We start from the raw sequence: 19694 nt of genomic DNA on the forward strand, positions 1-19694 counted from the left end.
CACAACCTGCAGTTAAATCTCTCTCTCTGCACACTGGATGCCACAAAATAAATGGGAGCCTATATCCCTATCCACAACATGCACCCTAAGCAGGAAAGATGTTTCTAACTGAGGTATCTTTTATTCAGGAAACCCAGGTTCCCTAAAAACACAGAATAGCATGCTCTCTCTAGCAAGGTTCTAATATCTAGATCCAGTCAGGTTTGGTTTGGATGATTATGAAGTAGGGGCTCTCAACTGGCGACTTTAAGTCACAACTTCTCTGGACTCTTGTCTCGCCTCTCCTTCTTACCTGCTTCTTGTTTCTTCTTTGTTCTCTGTGCTCTTAATGTGATCTTATATTGTGTGTTTCTATACTGCTCATTGATAATCATTAACACCCAACTTACCTAGGTATACCAAGATAAACTTTACAATTGTTTTTGCTGAAGGGACCCCCCAGACTTCAGTAAACATCCTCTCTGCTTTGAAGCTAGTGTTTACTCTTCCAGGTGTCACAAACTTTATTTAAAATCTAAGAGATACTTTTCAGTCACCTAAAGCTATAACAATATATTATTTATAATAATCTCTAATTTACTTAAATTGGCATACCACCAATTTAACTGCTCCCAATTAAACTGTTCCAAATCTTTAGAAATAGGCGATTTAGGAGTGACCCTCAAGTTGGGATTTCCAGGAGCAGGGACAGATCACTAGAATGCCCTCTCTCAGAAATGCTGAATGGTATTTTTAATTGGTACCCTTTTCTGAATTTCAGAATCCCCCCCTTTAGGAGTGTGAAAGGTAAACAGCTGGAGTCTACAGAAGCAAACGATTCAGTTAAAGGCATCAATTAGTTCAGGTAACTCAACGCACAGCTTGGACAAAATCTAATAGACACGGCTGTACCTCACAATTCAGAAAAGGGAACCACTGTTATAGATCAGCCTGAGTTAGGAAAATAATCTGTTTAAGACTGGTCTGATCCTTAAGCACGTAGAATTTGATCTTAAACTCTCCTAAATTAGTTTCTTTAATACATAACCGGCTTATCTGATAACATCTAAATTGGTTGGCATCTTTAGAAATGCCATTCCTCCCTGCAAAGCTAGTCTAGAAATGTTCATTTCTAGTTTCACCAGCTAAGTGTATCTCACTAATTGCAGCTAAGAAAAACAATAGCTTGAATCACAGAACGAAGGGATATAGTTTATTTAAGCAAAAACAGTTTATTGTTTTTGATCTACTCTCTTCCACACAAACACAACAGAAATGACAATCGACAGGTATCCTTCAAGTAAGGTGGAACTCTCTTTCACAGACAAGCCAGCATCCGATTGATACCAAAGTTGCCCACATGATTGAGAGAAAAATCTCCATGATTTGAAGACGGGGGCCTCACTGTGCTCCACTCCCCCAGCACACAGGGCTGTGAGCAGCTGTGTGCGAAGGTATAAGGCTCTGTGTGAAGTCCAGCAGTGGATTAGCAGTAAAATATTGCACTTTAAACAAACCTTACATCATGTAAGTCCATACTGAGAAGAACCAGGTGGATCACAGCGATGGCATTCATGCACGGAGGACAATGAGAAGCTGCATCTTTTGACTCGAAAATGAAAAACAATGCAAATATGAACACTTCCATTCCGGCCCTGTACACAGATGAAGGATGAGCGCATCTCACAGTGGCAACAGAACTGTATGAAGGAAGCTGATGACCCAACAGAGCAGGGGGCTGTGACAACCCAACTGGTGTGGGATGGCAGGGTTTCCTCCCTCTCCTATGCGAGTTGCTCAGCTGTGACGCTGCCAGTCTCTCTCCCCCTGGTGTCGCCCAGTCTGTGGGCACTGCCCAGGCCAGCTCACTTCTCCCTCAGAACACACACGCCTGCGTCGCAGCGCTGGGTGGCCATTGAGGTCACCACCTCCCAGCTGTCGATGACAGGGTCATAGCACTCAATACTGCTGAGGAGAGAGTTCCCATCATACCTGGAAGAGCCGGAGGAAAGGAGTCATTTTATTGTATATAGAGCCTTTCATGACACCATCTCAAAACGTCTGTACAGTGCAGCAAGGTAGAGGCAAAAACAAATAGACAGTATATAAACTAATACAATATAATAACCAGAATGAATCATTTTTAAATGTTAACTAACTTGCGTGATCTGACATATGGTGGGAGATCATTAATGAGCTATGGAGAAATTCAACAGACACCTGGTCTCCCATTGTTTGGAGGCTGGTACTGGAAACTGAAAGGTCAAAAAGTACACTGTGGAGTATAAAGAGTTAACATTTCACTGATGAAGGCAGGAGCCAAACTATTGAAGCCCCTAATGGTTCTTAGCAATATTTTTATTTATTTCCTTGAAACCCAGGACAAGGAAACAAAAGGGACTGCTGGATCTAACACATTATTACCAATATCTTCATCTGTTATAAACATGGATCATTGCTTCTTCCATGAAACAAAAGAAAAATCCAATCTGGTGACACATACAGATCCAGAATAAGGTACAGAGTTTTCTGTGGTTCTGCAGTTTTAAGACTGAAACCATTTTCCAAGTGCAATCTAGATTTTACCAAGTCACGGCAGAAACGGCTGAAAAGGATTGGCCGACCAGTAGCAAGGCGAAGCTAAAATGCTTGACTAAGGGTATGAGACTGAAGTGCCTTTGGCATTTTATGTTGCCTGGCATATTCCTAGTGGGGGAACATGAGGATGCCATTCACTCTATTCTACAACACTGTTGAGACTTACTTAGGCACATACAGTAAATGTCAGGTACAGTATGTGTTACCCCATCAGCTCAAGGATGGATTACAAAGAACAAAGCAATGCCACAGAGCACCATGCCCTGCTAATGATGTATGCAAATGCTGTACAATTGCAGGGCTCAAAATGTAGCAGATGTGAACATTTCTCTAATCCTTTAATTCACCATCAAGTCAGATCCATTATCGAAGAATGTTAAGACTCAGCATTGGTTTAAGAAAAATATTACTATGAAGAGAAAGGAACTTGATAACTCGGCAGGTGTTTGGCAAATTCATCCATTTTCTATCTGCTTCGTTTAATTCAAGGCGGAGGAGAGCTGGAGTCTATCCCGAAAAGCACCGGCTGCAAGACAGGAGACACCCTGGACCTGACGCTAGTCCATCGCAGGGCAGGTGCAGACACAAACAATCACACTCACACCAGAGCTAGTTTTTCCAGAAGCCAATCAACCTACCTGTATGTCTTTGCAAACTGGAGTACCCAGAAGAAACCCACATGAACACAGGGAACACATCCAAACTCTACACAGATGGCACCCCTGGTCCAGAATTCAACCTAGAGCCGCAGCACTGTGAGGCTTCAATGCTAACCAATGTACCACTATGTTGTCCAACTGTATGCATATACCAGATAATATATTCCCATGGATGTTTGACTTTCACTTAGGTTAATAGTGTGCAAGACAAATATTTGAAACACCTGGGATATACACGAGTGTTTGGGATGCACCGCTGGACAATACGGTCTAGCCATATTAATGACATTTAACTTCATTAGCCCGAGTCCTTACCCAGCAATGGCGTAGAGCCTACCCCGGAGGACCGTCGCGCCTACGTAGCAGCGCGGCGTGGTCATGCTGGTGACGGTGGTCCAGGAGTCGGTGCGGATGTTGTAAGCTTCCACTGACGCCAGGTGTGCTGTACCATCAAAACCTCCCACCACGAAGATGTGGTCATTGAGCAAGGCCACTCCAGCCCCTGCCACACACACACAAGGGCCTTTCACTCACTGGTCCAAGGCATGAGTGTGCACACCCTCCTGGTGTGCTATGGTAAGTAGCCAGGACAAGAACACCAACCACCTTGCCTGCAGAGATCTTTATTTCTTGAATATAGAGACTGAGCTCTTCAAGCTCTTCGGTGGTCCACCACTTGTATGCACTTGAGGTTCACATTTAATGTATTAAGTTCAAAAGATTATTTCAAAAACAAAAACAAAGAAGAACTGACATCTGCGCACTGTAAAGAAAAGGCTTCTGCATGCAGTACTGAAGGAAGCAGCTGACTGACCTGAGCGCTTGGTGGCCATGGGGGTGACGTTGGTCCAGTGTCCTGTGTGTGGGTCATACCTCTCCACTGAGCTCAGGATATTCAGGCCATCGTACCCTCCTAAAACCACAGCAACAACCACATCCTCACACCATCCTCCTCTCAAGGTTAAACGTACTCTTAGTCTATTTCTTAGCACCGCAGATGCAGACCATATTTTGTTTTGCTTTTCTTCAGGCAGTGTGCCACGATTACTAACTATACAAGCAGAAACGGCTACTGAAGACATCACTTCAGAGAGCTTAAAGCGAGAGAACAAGTACAGCAAATTAACAACCTAGCGTGTACTGAAGAGCAGTCATCATAAACCTCCTTCTTTACCCTGACAAATCTTCCAGTAGGAAACGTGTCAAGATATATATATATGTCGATATGCTATAAACAGTATCTCCTTAATAATGGCTCATTTTCTGCAGTGAAGATACAGTACTAGCCGGGCAGTGTCAGACGCACCGAGACAGTAGATGAGCCCATTGGCCACCACCAGCCCAGCTCCCTCCCTGGCAGTCTGCATGTCTCCCAGCATGCTCCACTGGTCGATGTTGGGGTCGTATCGCTCCATGCTGGTGTGCCGCCGGCTGCCGTCAAACCCCCCCGCCACGTAGATCATGTCTGCCGGCAGAGAGTGCAGATGAGCGCTGGGCTGGGGTACGGACGAGCCACGTCCAGCTCTGACAAAAGTCCACGTGAAGACGCTATGCGGTGTTCCAATTTCAGAACAAGATTGCTTGCAGGCATTAACAGGAGAAAAAAGGCCTTGTCCCGAGCCCCTGCCCATGCTGTAAATATGGAGTATTGTTCTGCAGCTGACTGTGAGAATCTGTTCATCTGCAATTATAATGGACTGAAAACCCATCCATCTATCCATCCATTTTCTAACTGCTTTATCCAGTACCAGGTGCGGGGGAGCCAATCAATTGGCACAAGGTCAACCTGGATCCACATATCCTGGATGGGATGCCAATCCAGCGCAGAGCACAGACAGGCACACACACTCACACCAGGGCCAATCTTCCCAGGAGCCAATGTCTTTGGACTGTGCGGGAAGAAGCCAAAGCAACCAGAGGAAACCCACACAAACATGGAGAGAACATACAAACGCTGTTCAGACAGGACCCCAGAAAGTTATCCTAGGCTCCCAGTGCTGCGCGGCAGTATTGGTAATCACACTGGCAACCATGCCGCCTGACCTGAAAGCCATAATAAGCAAATTACCAGTTCTCCCCTCAGAGAGGAAATCGTGGTACTTTTTAACTAGATTCCATTTAGAAATAGACAGCTGGGACATTCTGTGTCGTGTTCACAAAATCATTAGTAAAGAAGTTGTGGGCCTTCAGAGCATAACAGCGCGCATTACAATCTCACAAAGCTTGCCTCTCCTGGCCGCGTGTGTTCAGCGACTAAGGCGAGGGTGGGCCCACCTCCCAGCGTCGTGGCGCCTGCCAGGCCACGGCGCACGTTCATGGGCGCCACCGAGTACCAGACCCCGTCCTCATCGCCGGTGTAGTCCAGACACTCCACGGAGCTGAGTCGCGAGCGCCCGTCGTACCCTCCGATCACATACACACGGTCGTTCAGGGACACTGTGGCCACGTAGCGCCTCTTCCGGGTTACGCTCTGCAGGTATCAGCGAGACCAGCCCCGTCACTAACGATCGGGAGCAGAGGGGCCGCAGGAGAGAGAACCACACGCTGCTCAGCTGGGTGTCGTCAGGGAGAGGCAGCATTCTGAACCACTGTGGACGTTTTTAAAACCGAACCATGACTTGCTGGATCCTTCCCTTCCCCAGTGTGCCAGAGAGAGGGGAAGGTAAATTGGAAGATTTTTTCGATGGATTTTTACTGGGCACAAAATATGGCTTTCAATATTTTTCTGGAAACCAGTACACGCAGAAAACTTCAAGTATCTAATCACCTTTTCCTACAGGTCTTCACTCCTCGTTCAAGGTAGAATATCAGGTTCCTATTGCAGACCAGTTTGATCCCTTCCAGATTTTACAGGCAATCGGATCCAGTTTCACTAATGATACAAATGTGTTTCTCTAATCCTGGACCACCTGAGAGATCACAGATGACATGTAGCCTAACCTTGATGTTCAACACTAACCCTAATACTAGGTCCAATCCCTAACCTAACCTTACAAACCAATGGTTTTCTGCTGGTATGTTTTGCTTTCTTAAAATGAAGGAACTAGCATACAAAATACTTCTTCCTGTTTTAAATTATTTTACTTGAAAAGATTACAAATAAAGATTCAAAATGCTACTGTTTTACGTCAGCAAAAAGAAAAAAACAAACAAAAAAAACTTACTGTTGCTCACAAAAAGACACGAATCACTAACGAAAATATCCCTCCTTTTGAAAACATCTGTTGTTAGGTTTTTTAAATACATTTACAAGACGTGTGAAATGTCTAGCACTTAGTGTTCGCTATTATGCAAGAGACTCCAGCCCATGAGCAGTCTAGTAACTAAACCAGGAGGTACTTACTGGCAAGAAGCTCCACTCTTGTGTCTTGGGGTCATATTTCTCTACAATGTCAATGGGAGACTGCTGACTTCCGAAGCCTCCAATCACCAGCAGGACCTCGTTGGCTCCTGTCAGAGCACAGAAGTGTGTGCTGTCAGGCACAGATTAATGTGATTCCACTGCCTTTGTTTTGCCTCAAGCTGACACTAGACGAGGCAATTTGTTTTGTAATGTTTCTGATCAGCTGAGAAAATGGCAGAGAGCCTTGGGTCACAATAGTGTCATGTTGGTCCCACAAGTACACTCAGATGGTCACATCAAGACAATCCCTTGGCTAGCTTCCCCAGTCTGTGGTTGGCTTACACTCCCAGAGTGGCAAAGCCAGGATCTAAACCTGCAATCTCAGGGACACAGAGTTCAAACTCAGGGTAGGAAAAACTGAATAATCAACTTCCTACGTCTGTGCTACACAATCATTAGGCCACATATCCATAGCCAGACTTCTACAACATCAAAGACCCTTTAAAAGCAGTAGACAGCATTTATTTTTTAACTTTGAAGTTAAAATGAGTCTTACTTTTCTCTTCCTGTAGTTACAGTTAATACAGTTGGTCAGTCTGGCCACAGTGGGCCTCTCGGTTAACTAGTCTGGGGCCACAGAGGAGTGACCCTGAAAAACTCCCAAAAGGCTGCCCTCTCGTTCTTGACTTTCTAAATCGTAACGGTGCAGTACCTAGTCGAGCACGGGTGCGAGGCCCCTGCATCTGGCTCCTCAGCTCTGGCCTCAGGTGGAACTTCTTGGCTTCGTCGACGAGGTCTCTGCACTGCAGACTGCATCTAATCAAGGGCTGGGACAGGACAGGGGTGGCTGGCCTGGGTCCAGAGAAGAAACCCCTCCCCCCCTCCCCCCCCCAATCGCAGTCTGCCCCAGCCCAAGGAGACCACTAGAGAAGCCCTACTTAACAAGAAGCAAGTGTTACTTGTCAAGGAATCCCTCCTATCAATTCAAAAATTGAAATAAGGCTCTTATTGCACTGCACTGCATTCTGGGATTTATATGCCAATGCTGAAAACAGGTGTTGGGCATCTGAGGTTCACTACCTTACAGAGAGTGAATTTGCATAAATAGCCACAAGGAGTTAAATCATAATAAGCCTTCTGCTTCATCATTTTGACCTATACAGGAGTCTGGGAAAGGGAAAACCTGAAATGGACCCATCTGTTTTGCTGTGTTTCCCACAGGCTGAGCTCTGGATGACTGACCAAGCAGGAGCAGTCAGGAGGAGCAGTCAGTCCTCTGTTTAAACACTATGAGAGCACAGCCCTGCCAGGATGACATTCCCCAGAACCCTCTGGGGGAACAAGCTGCTGCTCTGTCACCTGACCAGCAGAAGGAGGCCAGCTGGTCAGCTGACTGTTTAAAAAGCAGGAATAGTACACTTCACGCGCAGTCAGGGGGAGTGGATGTCTGTTGTCCGAAGGGGCAGAACTTAGAACCCCTGCATGCACCACTTGGCAGAGGGAGGAGGACTGAATGACGAATAAAAGAACTGAGTTTTGGAAATTTGGTGAAGAGTCTCAGAGAGACAGACTTTGTTCAGATGGAAGAATTGTAAGAAGAGATGGGTTCTAAGAACTGTTTATTTGAAGGCTGGTAAGCAATTTAGCTGCTCTGCCACTTTAGTTCGTGAATTAAAAAAGAAGTGTAGACAAGAGCTCAAAAGAGCTTTGGCTTTTGTTTTCGGTTGTGGTGTAGTTTGATTCCCCCGCCCCCGACACCATAAATAAAAAGAGCACTTGGTTTCGTTGAACCTTGCAGCCGTGTGGCTGTCGACATGGACCTGCCTACTGGATAGCTCACGTCACGACACGCCCGGCGGTTTTGTCACAACACGCGCTGGCGCGCCCAGAGACCCCACCTCAGTGTCGATGACGTCGGTGATGTAGCGGGGGGTGAGCAGGGGCATGCGGACGTACTGCAGCATGTCTGGCAGGAAGGGCTCCCTCTCTTTGCGCGAGTGCTTCACCCAGGTCAGCACGGCCTCAAACACCGGCTCCTCCGAGTCCACCTGGCAGATGTTTCGAAAAAAAAAGAAGCAGCTTGCTGTGCTGGGACATACCAAAGAAATGACAAATAGCAAAGAAATGACAAGCTGTCACACCTTGAGGGTACATCAACTGCCTGGAAGGATCATCATTCTACATCGGGGATCTACCCACCAGACCGTTTTCTAATGCTTCATCCAACTCAGGCTCGTGCAGGCATACAGGACAGGGCAGGACTCCAGCCCATCATAGGGCAGACACACAGACACATACACTCACACCAGCAGCCAAACTCCACACAGATAGCACCCCAGGTCCTGAACTGAACCAAGGGTGCCAGTGCTCCAAGGCACCAATGCTAACCACTGTGCCACCATGTTGCACTAAATGAGAAAATAATGTGGTTAATTGTTTAATTGACTACTCAAGCCAGAACAGAGAATATAAGCCAGCAAGCTTTCCAGGAACTGAGTATGTTGTACATGAAAGATGCCTGGATTTCTCTGGGAAGGCACCGAAGTGTAAAGAATGGAATGTCCTCGACAAACATGCATGAGGCAGGAGAGATAGGCATGCTGCCGGTTCAGATTCCACTGGGCTGCCTCTTCCCCCATGATTCATTCTGACAGCACGACTTATAAACCTGCACTTCAAATTGGAATCACAGTCCTAAGTGGATAAAACAAAAACATTCATATGTGCATATATACAAATAAATATTAAAATGGGGCTACTCACTAATTTGGGAAGGCAAATACACATTATTTGGAAACATGCATCTCTCTGAGGTATACTCTAACTGTTGCTCAACTTTCATCACAGAAGATAAGATATTCTTACACACTATCATAGTAGAGATATAGGCTACAGTATATTACTACTTTTGCTGTCGCAGCTGAACATCAGCTCTGCAATACAGAGAGCTGAATGGATGGACAGAGCCTGATTAGTAAGACAACGTTTGGGCCCCAACTTCAATACCAGCCAAAACTACACAGGAAATAAGTACTGCACGCCAGGAGGTTAGCACAAACCAGTACAAATAGCCAGCGACATAAAGAGGTAAAGAGATTTCAGCCCACTGAGAAGCGCCCACTACTGCACTTACCACAGAATTTCCACAGACCGCCTACACCAAGCCACAATCTTTTTGTCCAATTGTCTTTTTGTTCAGTTGTCTTCTGAGTCACTCCAAATTTATTTCATTGTTAACTTTCACCATGCCGGAATGAGGCTGTTGAAAGTTGCCTGTTCTTGCAAGATGGAAATGAACACAAAACAAACAGTAGGACTGCCTCTTTTCTGTATTTTCCCTTTTGCTCTCTATACTGCATCTTGAAATTGATGAGCTGAAGAGGCTTTCTGGAGCCACACTGGTGGACAGTGTGCAGCAGATTCACAAGAATGCTTCTCATTGCAAAGCACAGTGATCAGGCTTTCAGGCTTTAAAAGTTGCCATCTCTGATCAAGCGCCTGCTGTTGGTGAGCAATAATAAGATGGTTCCTGCTGGTAAGCTGGATAACAATAAGATTAATAAGTTGGTTTAGTATTGATCATGAGCAGGCATGCATAGACTCATATCATGGCATTTGCCAAACCGCTTTATACCACACGGTGTCACGAGAAGCCGGAGCGTACCCGTCAAGCAACGAGCACAAGGTAGGGTACACCCTGGACAGGGCGCCAGTCCATCACAGGGCAAGTGCAAGCCAATCATACCTGGGGACAATTTGGAGGCCACGGGTAAAGGCTGAGAGTGGAAATTTGGCCTCAACACCAGGATAACTCCCTACTCTTATTGAGAAATGACCGGTGATCTTTAATAACCTCGGTGTAACCTCTCACCCCAAAGACGGCGCCCACTACATTATAGTGTCCCCGCCACTATACTGGGGCATTAGGACCCACACAGACCGCAGGGTGGGCGCCCCCCACTGGTCCCAATAACACCACTTTCAGCAGCAACCATAGCTTCCCAGGAGGTCTCCCCTCCAGGTACTGGCCAGGCTCAACCCGGCTCTGCTTCGGTGGGTAGCCAGTTGAGAGCTGCAGGGTTATATGGCTGTTGGCTGCATAGGCTCATAATCAGCACTAAAACACCATTGACTGTGTTGTTTTTCAGCTTCCTGCAATTTATGTAGGCACATGCTACTCTTAAAACCTGCATGTCTACACAGCCTTTCCCTGGCACGCACACAGCGCTGGGGTCATCCCTCCGCGAGCATGGGGCTGCACACCTGGATCTCGTCGCACTTGATGAGCTTCTCCACCTCCTCCTTGCTGAGCAGCATGAACTCTTCGTGCTGCACCACGTCGGGGAAGTTCTTCTGGCTGAACACCTCTGCCGCCTGCATGAGGTCCACGCAGTTGTGCGTCTCGGCGAAGTCCCGGATCCCCAGGCAGTTGGAGGGGTCCAGCTGGCTCTCCAGGAACTCGCAGCACGCCTGCTTCACGCCTGCGCCCCCGGGGGAGGGGGGGGACAAACGCACGCAAGCGAGCATGAGCGCGGGTTTGTTCTCTCGGAACCGCTCCGCCGACAAGTGGGGCGCCAATGAAAATGTCTACAACCCTTGCAGAACAGAACCTCGCTGTTCCATGACAGGCTGTTGGACACTGAGAGGTTCACCTTAATAATAATAATAATAATAATAATAATAATAATAATAATAAATTCCTTACACCTACAGTATATAGCTCTTTTCTGGACACTCCACTCAAAGTGCTTTACAGGTAATGGGGACTCCCCTCCACCACCACCAATGTGCAGCCCCACCTGGATGATGCAACAGCAGCCATTGTGACCGGTACCCTCACTACACACCAGCTATCAGTGGGGAGGAGAGCAGAGTAATGAAGCCAATTCAGAGATGGGGATTATTAGGAGGCCATGATTGGTAAAGGCCAGGAAGAAATCTGGCCAGGACACCCCTACTTTTTCTGAGAAAAGCCCTGGGATTTTTCATGAACACAGAGAGTCAGGATGAGGTCTTACGTCTCATCAGAAGGATGGTACCTTTTTAGAGTATAGTGTCCCCGTCACTATACTGGGGCATTAGGACCCACACAGACTGCAGGGTGAGTGCCCCCTACTGGCCCCTCGAACACGTCTTCCAGCAGCAACTGAACTTGAACTTTTGAACTCGAACATATTTGAGTTCTTCCCAGGAGGTCTCCCATCCAGGTACTGACCAGGCTCATGATAAAGTCATCTTTATCTCTTGGTCAAGATAAACCTTTTTGGTGGTGGTTTCTACCCCAGTCCAGTTTCAATTCTTTTATGTGCATGTCATTCTGCAGGCACTGAGTCATCAGTGGGTTCCTCTGTAACCTGTATATTGCCTCAAATTACTGGCAACCTTAACTATCTGGGTTCTACTGAAACATCCGTATTAACACAGCTTTCTCTCTCTGAGCTCTCAAAAAGTGCCTTGTCTATTAATTAGCTTTTACTTTAAGATTTAATGCAACACTGGGTATACTGGTTGTGGTATAACTGTGAATGAGTGCAATGGCACAAAACAAGAAAAGGGAATAAATCATGCACTTGCACTAATCTAACAGCTTGCACCAATTGTGTGACGGCACAACAGGAAGAGGTTACAGAATGCAACTGCTTTCAGGTTCTTGCCCATGCCGAACTGACTTCCTGTCACGTGTCTGGGACATGTACAGTACTCTATACACAGTCATGCACATCCCAGCATGCCCCACTCCCCCTTCACCTTTCAGCTGCAGCAGACAGGCAGCAGGCAGCAGCTCCTGCACGTTCTCCACCGTCACCAGGACCGTCTCCGTGTACACAAAGTCCAGCAGGATCTCCATGGTGGAAGCCGTCAGGCCCTGGATGTCCACGAAAGGCTTTCCCTTCTCCGAGAGCTGCAAGCACACAGCAGCGACAGGGCCTTCAAGAGTTCAGCTGTGCGCTCTCACCGGCGGCAGCTGATGCAACTTGAGGCAATTTGCAGGCAACTGCTTGCAAGGTACACTTTTTCCCCCCCCCAAAGAAACAGCCATTATACCTCATATTGTATCAGCCCAATATAAAAATAAAACTCAGCGCCGCAGACAGAAACACCAGCAAACCAGCTGTGTCGACAGCAAACCATGCACAGATCCATCCACAGCGATGCAGCTGGAGTGCAAAGCAGATGTCCCGCTGCTCCAGATCGATGCCTAGAGCTCAGGTCAAGACTGAAGCATCAGCATGGGGCACCTTCAGGGAAAAGCCCAGTGCAGTGGGGAACAACGCTGGGCAGTGCAAACCAGGGTGCTTTTCTGCTCAGATAAATCCTGGTGCTGAAGAGGATGCAGCCTTACAGAAATTCCCAGGCTGCTGGATCTGTTCTAAATGTTTTCACGCTGTTGCTCTGCATCACTCACAAGATCGCTCAGTAATGGAACAAGTAATAGGTTTATTCCTTGCTGAAAAGAGAAGAACGAAAACACAACGTTTCGGCCGTGGAGCCACCTTCTCTCAACGACACTCATTTTCTTCTAAATTCTCTCTATTCATTGTTGGTTTCATTTCACACCTCTCTTCACCTGTCCTGACTTCACATTATCTGAATGGCCACTCTGTCTGTCCCCTGCTCCCGCCTCCTGCCTCCCGCCCCTCCTCTCCCAGCTTTTGTCCTCCTGCTACATTACCTTTGCTTACTGCCCTGTCTTTCTCACAACTGAAGAAGGCTCCACGACTGAAACGTTGTGTCTTCTTTCTTCCCTTTCAGCATGGAATAAACCTTTACTTGTTCCTTTGCAGCCTACACATGCTGACGCAGCCGCCCACCTGAACTACATCTCTCAGTAATGTATAAAATGTCATAAACACTGTCGTTGCCATCATGTTTGTACATTGCATGTCATTTATGTGATGGCTGTGACATTCTAGTGGATTACATAAATTCATTCAAAGGGTAGAAATACTTATGTCTTCAATCCAGCAGGTATCTGTTATTGCTGTCACAATTAATAGCTCTCTGAACCTTTCCTTACCATACATTTCTGGGGTATACAGTTTTAATGTACCATGTCATTTAAGGATTGTTAAAAGCTACATAACCGTGCAACTCCCAACTGGCAACTCACTAAAGCTCAGCAGGTGTGAGGCTGGCCAGTACCTGCATGGGGGACCTCCTGGGAAAGTTAAGGTTGCTCTGGAAGAGGTGTTAATGGGACCAGTAGGGGGCGCTCACCCTGCAGTCCTAATGCCCCAGTATAGTGACGGGGACACTATAATGTAAAAAGGTGCTGTCCTTCGGATGAGATGTAAAATCGAAGTCCTGACCCTCTATGGTCATTAAAAATCCCAGGACATTTCTTGGAAAGTGTAGGGGTGTTACTGGCATCCTGGCCAAATTTCCCATTGGCCTTTACCAATCATGGCCTCCTAATAATCCCCATCTCTGAACTGGCTTCATCACTCTGTTCTCCTCCCGACTGATAGCTGGTCTGTGGTGAGCATACTGGTGCACCATGGCTGCCGTCGTATCATCCAGGTGGGGCTGCCCATTGGTGCTGGTGGAGGGAAGTCCCCATTACCCATAAAGCTCTTTGGGTGGTCTGAAAAGCACTATATAAGTTTAAGGATTAATATTATTATTAAAAGGTATTTGGCCTGATCCCGATGTCGTAATCATTGACATTAACAATAGCATCAGTTTGCTGTTGCAGAACTATGCAGATTGTTTCAGTGGGTTGAATGAAAGTCATTACTATTTAGGACTGTTGCATTTGAAAATAATCACTCATTTAAAGGAAGGTAACAAGGACAAAATGCCTGGCACCTGTTAGAAACAGAAGTTTAATCTGGTCCCTCAGCAACAGCTCAATAGCGCCTTCTAGTGATTGAATGAAGTCAAAGTTCCTCCAGTCCCTCAGCTCTTGAGTTTGGCTCAGATCTGTGCTGTTTAGCCTTACCTCTCCCACTGACACATCACTCTGTTTCAGTCAGGCCCTCAGAAACTTAATTCAAAGATCCTTAATGGCAAGACCGAAGAAGTACAGCTCTGCCAAAGTAGATTTAGTTAAACATTTACAGTAAAAACATATTGCCGTCACAAACTCCTCCTCTCCCTCTATCGACCCCTATTCCACGCTGTCTCGCAGTCCCCGAACAGTGAAGAACTTTCTGATGCACAAACTGTTTAAACTAGACTGCTCCAACTCCCACAGAACAACTGCAAAATGACAGTGACAACACACTTCTGGCAGCGAAGTGTTACCTCGCTGGTGAACATGGCGCAGAAGTAGTCGCTGCAGGCAGCCAGGACGATGCGGTGGGCGGGGAAGTTGGTGTTCTCCACTTTAAGGGTAATATCACACAGTGTGTTGCTCTTGCGCAGAGCGTTCATGGAGTTAAGGATGGACTTCGCGTGGGAGTTGGTCATGATGTCCTTGGGAGCCATGGCAACATGGAAGGGGACATTCACCTGGAAGAAGAACCCATAAGGATCATTTTGATTGTAAGCTCATCTACAGTTGCAGGTTACTCTGAAGCTTTTTACAGAGAACATACTGAAGGTGAGGGCACAAGTGGAAACTACATAGAATTGGGGTTAGGGGACTATTCACTTCAACTATTTGATAGACTTCAGTTATCCTTGACTACATTTTACAGGTGTGCTGTTGCTCACGTGTGATATTACACTGTGGTTTGGCTGCAGCTCGGAAGGCGTTACGGGGGGTGATCAGGTCAGCCCACTCCATTATTGGAGTACAGCTCTCCTCTATTGTGGAGATTTTTACAACTCGCTGCCTCCGGAAAGCTGGAAGTATTGTTAAGGACAACAATCATGCTGGTTTCTCACTTTTCTCTCCCCTTCCCTCTGGTAAGCGTTATTGAAACATAAAGGCAAGTACCTCCAGATTCGGAGACAATTTCTTCCCGCAAGCTGTCAGATTATTGAACTCTACCCCTACCACTGACTCACACTGATGGGTTTTTTCCCACACTGCTTGTGCTGACTTGTATTTAAGTTGCATGTTTTTTTTTTAACTTTGTTGTTGCTGCTGCTGTTTTGTGTTTCTGTTTTGGTCTGTCCTCAACATTTTTGTATTGGAGCATACATGCAAATAAGCATGTCATTGCACCTGTGCATATGACAAATAAACTGAATGGAACTTGGAGTGTGGAAACAACTGCCCCATCATGCTGTTAAAGCCGATACCCTGGCTTCTTTCAAGAAACAGGTGAATGAGATCCTGAGATCAATTTCTACAATACAATAACTACTGACTACTAAACAGGCAAGAGGAGACTATGGCCTCATCTTGTTTGTAAGCTATGTCCCTATGTCCTGCTTAGGATGGGTGACATGGATGATGCCTGAAAAGCAGTGAAATGAAGACAGCCTGGGAGTTTGCAGATAGCGTGGTACACATGGGTCAAGCCAGTTCTCAGTCAAAAACAAGGCATTCAGAAACACATAAGAAGAACTTTGCTGTCCTGGTCAAAATTCAAAGCAATGTGACTAGGGTAACTCCTGGCCATTAAAGACACAGGTTAGAAAAAAAAAAGTTCTTCAGTCTCCAGCAACGAAGATTAAGAAAGTACCTTACAGAAACATTAGAAAATCCTGAAAAGTACTAACAAACTGAACACAATGGATTACTGCAGGATCAACTGGGAACTAAGGATCCGGGAACAACAAAGAATATTAATGTAGAACTTTTAAAATTGTGAACATTGCTTTATACAAAAGCTATCTGGAACAAGGAATAATTATTGATAAATTACTAAATACCTGTTGCATAAGACAGCTTCCAAATGAGAGTAGGAAATTTGGTAAATATGTACATTACTTATACATCAACAGCCTGATGAAGCAGATTCTCACTTGTCAACCTGATCTGCTGTGCAGGGGGTCTCCTGGTGCAGAATGGCTTCTGTATGTCAACGAGGTGAGGGATGCACTATAACCTATGACTGAATTGCTATTATGGAAACCTTTTTAGGAACCTTTAGGGTGAACTGCACTTTTTAGCCCCATGAGTCTGGTTGGTGTACCAGTGTGAGAGCAGTGTCAGCACCCTGTAGCTCGATCTCATGAGATCTCAGAGGATAAGCAAGGTTGGGCCTGGTCTGTACTTATATCTTCAGGATAAACAGGTCATTGTTGTAAGTGGCACTTGTAGACCAGAATCTGGTACCCTTTTTTCTGGACTTCAATTTCCAAGAACAAGAACCACTAGCAGTGGCCCCGTGTCCTGGCCAAATTGCCCCCTGGCCTTTATCAATCATGGCCTCCTAATAATCCTCATCCCTGGCTTCATCACTTTGTTCTCCTCCCCACTGATAGCTGGTGTGTGGTGAGCATACTAGCGCTCTACAGCTGCTGATGCATCATCAAGGTGGTGCTACACATTGGTGGTGGAGGGGAGTTCCCTTTATCTGTATTGCATTTTGAGTGGAGTGTCCAGAAAAGCGCTATATAAGTGTATGGAATTATTATTAGTAATAGACGTAGTACACTGGCTGAAGATACTATCCTTCACAAGAGACATTAAGCTGGTCATTAACGATCCTACTGCACTTTTTGAAAAAGTAGGGTGTTGTATCAGTACCCTGGCTAAATTTCACTCTTTGATTGTACAGTGTGGCTTTGCAAAAGTTCCCCGTGAATGTAGCTAGAAGTAATTTCTCGTTTCCCACCTCATCGACTGTTTAGCAGCACCACTGACAGAGAACAGCGGCCACACTCACTCAGATGGGAACTACTCATTAATGATGGATGAAAAAACGGGGTTCCCTCCTACACGTAAAGTGCTTAGGGGACTTTTGGGATTAAAAGTGCAATATAAATGCAAGGAAATTTTATTAATACTCTTTTAAATACCACATACAGGTATATACAAATTACATAAAATAGGTTTTGAGAAAAACAGTGGCAGTGGTAAGAATTGCTACCTCGTGGAGCTGTGGCCCTGGGTTCAGCTCTGGACGTGGGGTGCTGTCTGCGTGGAATTTGTATGTTCTCCGTCTGTTCATGTGTGTTTCCTCAGGGTGCTTCCGTTTCCTCCCGGTTTCCTCCAACAGTCCAAAGACAATTAACTTGTAGGTTAATTGGCTTCTGAGAAAACTGGCCCTAATGTGAGTGTATGTCTGTTTGCCCTGTGATGGACAGGTGTCCATTCAGGGTGTAATCCTGCCTTGTGCCTGTTACAGAGATAAACTCTGGCTCCCCCACGACTTTGAAGTGGAAGAAGCCATTAGAAAACGGATGAACGGAGGAACGTTTTTCCAGAAAAGCATTCTTGCCTTAGCTGGTACTGTCAGACGTCGTGTTATCTAGGTGAATTTTTTTATTTAAATAATTTGAAAACAATCAAAAATTCCATAAGAAAATAGCCACTGGCTATCTCTAGTAACCGTTTACAGTATAAACTACAGTACATTGTTTCCAAGGAACTAATTGTAACTAAGGAAGTGCACTACTCCAGCGCATGAGCAGTACCATTGTGGACGTCCATGGCCACTGATCCTTGGTTGTCATGCCAACAAAGGTCAGGGGTCAAAAGTGATACGTCACAAAATTTCGTTCAACGAAATAAACATCGACGTCCTTGAGTTCACGAAATGAGCAGTGACAAAACACAAACGGTATTCCGCTTCGAGCGCACGACTTGAATATCAATTTGCGATATTCGTATACAAAATAAACATGTTTTTGTCTAAAAATTGAAAGTCTGTATGTCATTATATGGGTAGAGTAACACAACTGTCTTTTGTGGGTACAATGAAAGTTGTTAGTTTTTCATTTCGTGTTGTGCAAAACAAAAATCAATTATGTAATACATTTCATGTTGGGAGTGTAATACGACAAACGGCGCCCTTCAGTCCTGGGTACCCCACGACAAGTACAATCGGGCATCCGGGTCACCCTGCAGCTCACGGCCGATCGATTTCACAAAGCTTTGCTGCTAATGCTGGTCCGAAAAGCACCAGTTAACATTGCAGTTTAACTTTACAGTGTGCCAAATACGTATTGTGCACAGACCCGTATCTGACCGCACGATTTAAGAATGATTTACTAAGAGAATCCTATTCGAGCACGAGGTATCATTACGAACAGAATATGAATCCAGTGCTTACAAGATGCAAAATACTGAGGTATATTATATTTATTTTCCTAGCCGGTGGACATGTTTATAACAACCAGATCACTTCAAGGGGTCAAATGCAACAGCCCGTTATATGATTTTAGAGGTCAACAAGCTCAGATGTAATGTTATTTGAATGCAGTGTACTTTATTGCGGACAAAACGTTATTTACCAGCAGATGAGACGCTCCGGTGATTTGCACAGTTACAACCCCCAGCAAAGACGCTCCATACTCCGGCGTATCCGTCACTCCCACACCGCGGTTCTTCTCCGCGGCCCGCGTCTGTTGGGATCTTTCTAACTAAAATCAAGTGTTACCGAAACAAACGTCCAGGTTTCTAATCCTCTAAAAACAAGATAGTTTGGTTAGCTCGTAACTGTATTCAAAATCCCCACAGTCACACAGTTTTCATGATTAGCACTGTGCTATCCAGGAAGATAAAAGTCCCAGGTACCAGTTGCAAACACAACACAATGACGTCATGGTCACACACAAGGTCCACACGCCCGAGGATTCCCACGGCCGTGAACGCGCCTTCTTTTCTCTATTAAAAATGCTTAAACTGCTATTTAATGTAAAGAATCTGTGTATAAAATCACAGTTATGTTGCAGTTTACATAAATGTGTAATACATTTACGTGATAGCAGGTAATTATTTGTACGAGTATTTACATATTTAAGAATTTGTTTTGACATTATTGTTTTATTTTGGCTTTTCAATAACCCCAAAAGGCCCCCTTCCTGCCGCTTTCACAGTTCTTGTGGAGTATGGAATTAGAAATTAGCTGAAACACTAAGACAGATGTTTCAGATCATGGAAAAAAAATATTATGAGGTGACGGTTAACTGCAGTGTTTTTGTTTTCACCGGTTTATTTAAATAAAGACAGCGTGTTCATTACTGGAACAAAAAAGCAAAGGACACAGGGGTAGTTCCCAAACCGGGGCTGAGAATCACAGCTCCAGCTGCTGCTGTTAGTGGTGTTGTTG

At 45.6% G+C, this 19694-nt stretch overlaps 1 protein-coding gene across 2 annotated transcripts; it reads right to left on the reverse strand.

Annotated features, from left to right (window-relative positions):
• Window positions 1-1191: 1191 nt before the first annotated feature.
• On the reverse strand, window positions 1192-19183 carry klhl12 (kelch-like family member 12). 2 transcript variants are annotated; one of them, XM_015342270.2, is made up of 13 exons: window positions 18877-19183; window positions 17511-17630; window positions 14827-15033; window positions 12328-12481; window positions 10843-11060; window positions 8478-8627; window positions 7292-7406; window positions 6580-6686; window positions 5511-5706; window positions 4543-4701; window positions 4051-4149; window positions 3552-3738; window positions 1192-1971 (listed from the first exon to the last, which is right to left on the reverse strand). In XM_015342270.2, exons 2-13 carry the CDS (start codon window positions 17589-17591, stop codon window positions 1845-1847), a joined length of 1800 nt encoding a protein of 599 aa, XP_015197756.2. In that variant the 5' UTR covers window positions 17592-17630; window positions 18877-19183; the 3' UTR covers window positions 1192-1844. The 2 variants fall into 2 exon arrangements, with proteins under 2 accessions (XP_015197756.2, XP_006628353.1); XM_006628290.3 differs by lacking the exon at window positions 17511-17630.
• Between the last annotated feature and the right edge of the window lie 511 nt (window positions 19184-19694).

The sequence above is a fragment of the Lepisosteus oculatus genome, chromosome 5, assembly GCF_040954835.1.
Source record: "Lepisosteus oculatus isolate fLepOcu1 chromosome 5, fLepOcu1.hap2, whole genome shotgun sequence".
In the NCBI taxonomy this organism is placed as follows: domain Eukaryota; kingdom Metazoa; phylum Chordata; class Actinopteri; order Semionotiformes; family Lepisosteidae; genus Lepisosteus; species Lepisosteus oculatus.